We start from the raw sequence: 6,783 nt of genomic DNA on the forward strand, positions 1-6,783 counted from the left end.
CCTCAAATCTAAGTAAATGAAACTTAAGAACCACCAATCACAAACAGCCAGCTAGGCTTTCCCAAATAAGGCAACTGACTAAGCTATCACCAATCAAATAATTTCCTTGCTCTGCTTCTCTATAAAGCTGTCCCTCAGCTCCTATTGGTGGAACACACTACCTTTGGTTGGGACTGCCTGATTCTGATTGATGTACGCTCAAACTCTGGAAAAATTTAATGTGCCTCAGTTTATTTTTTAACAATACTGAATGATTAACTAAATAGTATCTTTTAGTGCAATACAATTGAATGTAATATCCCTTTTAGTCAAATGTATATCCTTCTATGATCTCTTTTAATCTCTTTCCATAACCGCTTAATTATCTCAAGTCCCTTTAATAAAAGTTTAAAAGACTTTTGTTTTATGGGTTTATTCCTCAACAAAATTGGGTATATAGCTTCTTAAAGTTGACCAGGAATATATTCTCCTTTTAACTGATTGACTGAAACTTGATCCACTGATTTGCACCACGAATATCAAAAGGTGGATTACTGCTGTAGATGTGATGGCCTAATTCTTCCAAAGGTGGTTCTGGATCAGTCATAGCAAACTGAGCTGCATCATCAATTTCTTTCCTCACTTCAACATCAATTTCCTTCAATTCTTCAACACTGGCAAGCTGGTTGTTTACCATTTTATCTTTGAGAAGCATAATAGGATCACTCTTACTTCTTACACTCTGAATTTCTTCTCGTGTACGGTAACTGATTCCAGGATCACTCATACTGTGTCCATGATAACGGTATGTCAGCAGCTCCATCAGTATGGGTCCCTTTCCAGATCTACAATAGTCAGCTGCAAACTTAGTTGCCTCCCGAACACATAGAATATCCATTCCATCTACTCTTAGTCCAGGGATAAAATTGCCTCTCTTGTAGTAATCAGTGCTGGCTGCAGCTCTCTCCACAGATGTTCCCATTCCATAGCGGTTATTCTCACAGATGAAAATGCAAGGTAAATTCCACAAAGCCGCCATATTGTAAGCTTCAGATATCTGACCCTGATTAGCTGCGCCATCGCCATACAGAGTCAGACACACCTCGTTGTTCCCCTTGTATTTACAGGCCAAAGCAACACCAGCTCCCAGTGGTCCCTGAGCGCCGACAATGCCGTTGCCCCCATAGAAGTTCTTGGCATACATATGCATGGACCCTCCTTTTCCTTTAGCACAACCAGCTCTTCGTCCGGTCAGCTCTGCAAGAATTGATCGGACAGTAAGTCCCCGCGTATAACTTAAGCCGTGAGCCCGATAGGATGTAATGACATGATCCGTGGGATTTATCCCAGCCTCAAGACCCACACAACAAGCTTCCTGACCATCACACAAGTGACAGAAACCACGAATAAATTTCTGTTTATACAACTGATCTGCCTTCAGTTCCATTCGACGAATAGTCTGCATCATCTTGTAGTATTTGAGTCCATCCTCCCGGGTGAGCACGGTAGTGACAGGGGGACCCTCTTCCAACCGATAAAGATCACATTTCTTAATCTCAAAGGTAGCATTGTTTGAATATTTACAGGAGGCAACAAGCACTCTGCTAGCGGGCTTCTGGGTGACACCAGACAGCACGCGAGAGACAGCAGCAGTCAGCATCTTCTTCATGGAGCGCGGTCAGGGTGTTCATGAGTCTCCAACTACCAGAACCGCCTGTGCCACCAGTCTCCAGCCGAGCCCCTTCCTCACTGAACGAACGTCAGACGCACGTGGCGCCACAATGACCGCTCACTGACCACAGAGGCTAAGTCATGCTGCGCGTGGCCGCAGCCTGCATCAACTGATTTACAGTGCCTTCCAACTGTAAAATTAAGAATACAGGTCGTTTCTTTTCCTGGAAGACTTGGCTGAACTACACCCTGCTTCTAGTTAACGCCATCGCTACATCATAAATCTGAGTCTCTTTTCCCTGCTAAACGCTTAAGTAATGCCTTCTTGAACATGGTATTAAAAGGAAGAGAGGAAATATAATCTCTAAGGCACACAAGAGTTCTGATAGGTTAAACCAGCGATCTTCTTACCAATATTTCTTTAAAGTCTTTTAAAAAATATCTAAATATATATGAATATTGTATCCTATACCACAATACATCATACTTATTTTAAAGTAAAATAAAGGTGTAAATCATTTGTGGCTTAACTTAAAAAATATATATATATATTTTTATGGAGCAGGAAATGGCAACCCACTCCAGTATGCTTGCCTGGAAGATTCCATGGACAGAGGAGCCTGGCGGGCTATATAGTCCAAGGGGTCACAAAGAGTTGGATGTGACTGAGCACACATATGGGGCCTGTTAGGACAAAATGTGTGTGGAAGGAAAGTAGATGATGTTTCTTTAAGAATTCAAAGTACAGAATATTTTAAAAATAAAGTTTCAAATTATTAAAAAAAATACTTTTAAGAAATAACTGGTGCACCAGAAGAATATGCACATTTATCCTATGGATTTAACCCCTGTATCATTTGATTGGTGGTAGGGAGGATAGGTGATGGTACACCAACACCTACCTGAGATTAGAAGTTTAAACCCAATAGCAAGCTTTGTAGTGAGAAAATTGAAATCAAGGTTGAAATGGCCTAAAGGTGGTGGAATGGATGTTCTGTGTGTTCCAGAGGCAATCGGGGTTGAAGTAGCAACTAACAAGTTTTGATGTGACACTTTTCTTGCCCTTTATTGTAATCCTGAATCCTGTTCAGTTTTATCCCTATTTCCTGATTAAATTTTTTATAGGGGAAGTAGTCTGTTCCTATAATGTCTCCAACAGGTTTTCTTAGGAAAAAAAAAAAATCAAGATTCAGATGCCTTTGTTTCTTGCTTTTATATCAATCTAAACTGAACCAGTCTTAGTCTGGGAAATCAAGAAGCGTATTCTTATAACATCTCCTTATATAGTAAACATTAGAAAGCATAACTTCTGATAAAGTGACCATTGCCTTCTCTGATAAAGTGACCCACTGAACAGTATATAGCTTGGATGGAAGAGCAACAGAGTTTGGTTAAGCAGTTGGTTTAATCATAGGAGAAAAGAAGTCTTAGGCCTCGTGTTACAAAGATCACATATCATTTTCCTCTTTTGTGCTTTTACTAGGAAGGTAATTTTGTACTCCAATAAGCCAACCATACAGAGGAATCCTGTTCTATTTAGACTATTAAAAAATTCACCTTAATGCACGCTCTGTTTCATATCTACCCAAGGATCAAACCCTGGTCTCTTGCATTGCAGGCAGATTGTTTACCAACTGAGCCACCACAGAAGCCCCTTCATATCTACCACCTGCTTGCAAATAAATAAAATACAAAAACCCCCATTTGTAAATAAATTCTCACTCAGATCTCTATGACATGTTCAAAGCAGCTGCCTTCTCTAATCTAGTTATAAGTATTGCTGTGGATACTTTTAGTACTCAGGCGGGAAGAAGAAAATAGCTTGTTAAAAAGTTATCTCTTAAAACTCAATCCTCCTACTTTTCCAACCCAGCCTTCATAAATGGGCTTCATCTTTTCACTTAATTTAAAATTCTGCTTTTGGATTTCATGGTCTTGCTGTGCTGTTTGTTCCTTCTTTGATAGTTTGTCTGTCTCTGCTGTTCTCTTTCATTCCTGCAGGTACTGGAGATCTCCAGGGAGCATTATCTCCATGAGAATGAGAAAAATGACACTGCATGATGGAACAGTAGTGTTAATGGGTCACTGAATGACAGCTGAGCCTTCTCTCAGAGGTATCAACCAGGCTAGCACTGCCAGAAACACAAGAGTTATAAAGTGTACCAATTTAATCTTGTCACATGTAACCTGGGCTGCAAAGACAGAGCTCTCCTTAAAAGCCCAGTGTGACAAGGCTAAACCTGACTCATGCCAGAGGAAAGCCTGCAAAGATGCTAATTGTAAAATACCCGTGCTACAGGTTGCCATGGAAGACAGCCCTTTTATTGCAACAGGCTCTGGTTAAGATAATAAACAATTAAATGTGAAACTTGTAGGGATCTTCTGGACGTCAGTTACACTGTGCAACCTAAATTCAGCTTAAAGATAGATGAAATCATACTTGCAGAACATGATGTCAAAGGATTTCCATTAAACTTTTTAAACCTGATGATGATTTTTCTTTAATTTTTATCTTTAGTGTTCCTAAAACCCATCCACATTTTCAAAGTAACAGTAACATTTCCAGACAGGGTAAAAGTTTAAAACCCCTAAGGAAATCCTGAGCTGTTGAGCCTCTCCTCTTATCTGCCCCTGACTAGACAGGATTTAACACACATGGACAATAGAGTCAAAGAGGCTGTACTTTTCTGTGAATGATGTATTTTTTATCTCGTAATTGTTTGATACCATGTTTATTAACAAATAGAAGTAAGTCATCTACATGCTCACCACTGAAATGTTTGCAATTAAAATACTCATAAATTCAAAGTTTTTAATTAACATGAAATCTCACTTTTAATCTATTTGAAATTAAAGGAAAACAGATGAGCACTTTTATAAGGCCAATGGTAGATTTTACATTAATTAATAAAAATACTAATAAAAGGGGAGTCAATGATTATAATAGCAGTCATTAATGTCACTGTGACAGAATTTCACATTCCATGTGTAATAGTTGTTTCTCTAGGAGGATATATGAATTTGTCTCAAATGTGTTACCACCATTGCATCAATAGCATATAAAATATTTTTTAATAAGCAACAAGAAATATTAAAAAAGAGCAACATATTTGAAGAATATTTAAATTCCTCCAGTAATAATTATACACTTTCACCGAATGTTAAATAAAGAAAGCTGTTAAAGAATGAATATGTTCTACATAAATAATATCAGATCTCATTATATGATTAATGGCAATGTATCTTTTTTTTCATAGCTCTAAGATTTGGCAATTAAAAGTGATGAATAAAAGAAGTTGGTAAAAAAAATTAAGAGTTATATATAACTCAGAGGAGGATTTTTCCCATTGGTCTATTTATCTCCCTTGGAGAAAAGGGAAAATGTCAGTACCATATATTCTGCAAAATAATGATAATCAAGCAAAGTCCCTCATTAACGTTATAATATGTGAGTTTATGTCAGAACAGTTCAGAGCCCTGAACAGATTTTTTTGTTCTCCTCACTCTCATCATAATTCTGAAGTATCATTAAATAAAAATTCAGGGCAACTTATCATGAAGGAAGACTTGATTGAAAATTAGAGGTAAAGTGAAGGTGTTCCTAATTCCCCTCGAATAATGATGGTATAAAGAAAGAAAAGACTTTATGAGTTAATTTTTAGTAGCAACTAATTGGAGCCACCATCTTTTGCTGGATGAGCAGAATTATCTGAGTCATCATGCCCACAATACCCAACACTTATCTCTAGAGTTTATGACCAAGGTCTAGAAGATAATGATAAAAGCTGTCATTACACAAAACTGTAAAATTTTCCAAACACTTTAACAAGCTGAATTTGACCTGGGCTAACTGAGATAAGAAATAAAATTTCATGTGTAATTTGTTGTCGAAATTTACTATGGCCTAGGGTCTCAACTAGTAGAGAACCAGTACAGAGGTCAAAAGCTGTAAAGTGATTTCTGTTCAGTACTTGGAGTTGTTCTGTAAAACCATAAACCCCATTCCAAGTAAAAATCATAAATTCAGTATCTGCTTCTGACAAATCAAAGCTATCAAGAAGCCCAAGTCAGGTCTGTTTGCATTTCCTCCAAAAAATTATTAATTACACTTTTTAGGAAAAATTTTTTTGTTCAGAACATTTTAAATCTCAGATACTTAAAAAGCCATATTTCATATTTTTGTTCTATATATATATATTTATCTTTAGTAGCTTCAACTTTAATAGCAATAAAGTATACATTAAACATAAGTAAAAATAAACTTTATATATATTAATAGTGAAATAATGGCTTCTTTCTTCTGAAAAGTCTTTTGTAAAATATTAATCTCTTAACTGTACCATTTCATAATGTTGTCTATATTAATGCCCTCCAACAACACTTCCCTGTAACAACTTTGGTAGGCTACTACCTTTTCCTAATATCACTATGTGATAACATAATTAGCACATTCATTATCTTTGACTTTGCTTCTTTGAAGATCTGAGCCACTCACTGAATTAAGGTTTAAAGAAACAAAGGATATTGGCAAAACTCCAGGACACTGCTGCCCCCTAGAAGAAAGTTTGAGCAGCACAACTTTCTGACCCTTACAGACAAATCTTGAGAAAGAGTCTGAGCTCTCACACCCCATTTTAACAACCTAGTGTTGGCTGGCCGCTGCTTTTCTGTGCCCTCTTCTTATCTAAGCTTGTGCACAGGGCTACCCATCACATGCTCAACTTAGCTCATAAGACATTCCATGGCTCTGTCCAGAGATCCCTGTGACTATGTACAGTCATAAAAACAAAAATGTTTTCAGCTCAATAATATTTTTAAAAATGATGAAGATGAAATTTGAAGCTGTAAAATGCATTAGTTTGAAATTTAAAGAACTACTATAAACATTGCCCAGGTTTATTATAAGCTTGCATATCTTTGCTGGGGATTCAAAGTTTGCTCATTTGATTCTTACGAAGACATCAAGGCAATTTCTTATCATACTCAATTTCTGTAAGAGGAAACTGAAGCCTGGAGAGTTTAGGTGAAAGGCAAAAATTACACAGTTAGTAAAAATTATAATATTCATTCTTTACTTATTCAGCACATATAATGAAGTGCTTTCCTTTTATATGTCCATTTTCTGTACTAAGC

The 6,783-nt window shown here is 36.9% G+C and overlaps 1 protein-coding gene across 1 annotated transcript; it reads right to left on the minus strand.

The window, feature by feature from the left end:
* Positions 1 to 396: 396 nt before the first annotated feature.
* Positions 397 to 1,737, minus strand: PDHA2 (pyruvate dehydrogenase E1 subunit alpha 2). The gene has a single exon (XM_061419607.1). It carries the CDS (start codon positions 1,646 to 1,648, stop codon positions 473 to 475), a length of 1,176 nt encoding a protein of 391 aa, XP_061275591.1. The 5' UTR covers positions 1,649 to 1,737; the 3' UTR covers positions 397 to 472.
* Positions 1,738 to 6,783: the final 5,046 nt, after the last annotated feature.

This window comes from Bos javanicus, chromosome 6, assembly GCF_032452875.1.
Source record: "Bos javanicus breed banteng chromosome 6, ARS-OSU_banteng_1.0, whole genome shotgun sequence".
Taxonomy (NCBI): Eukaryota; Metazoa; Chordata; class Mammalia; order Artiodactyla; family Bovidae; genus Bos; species Bos javanicus.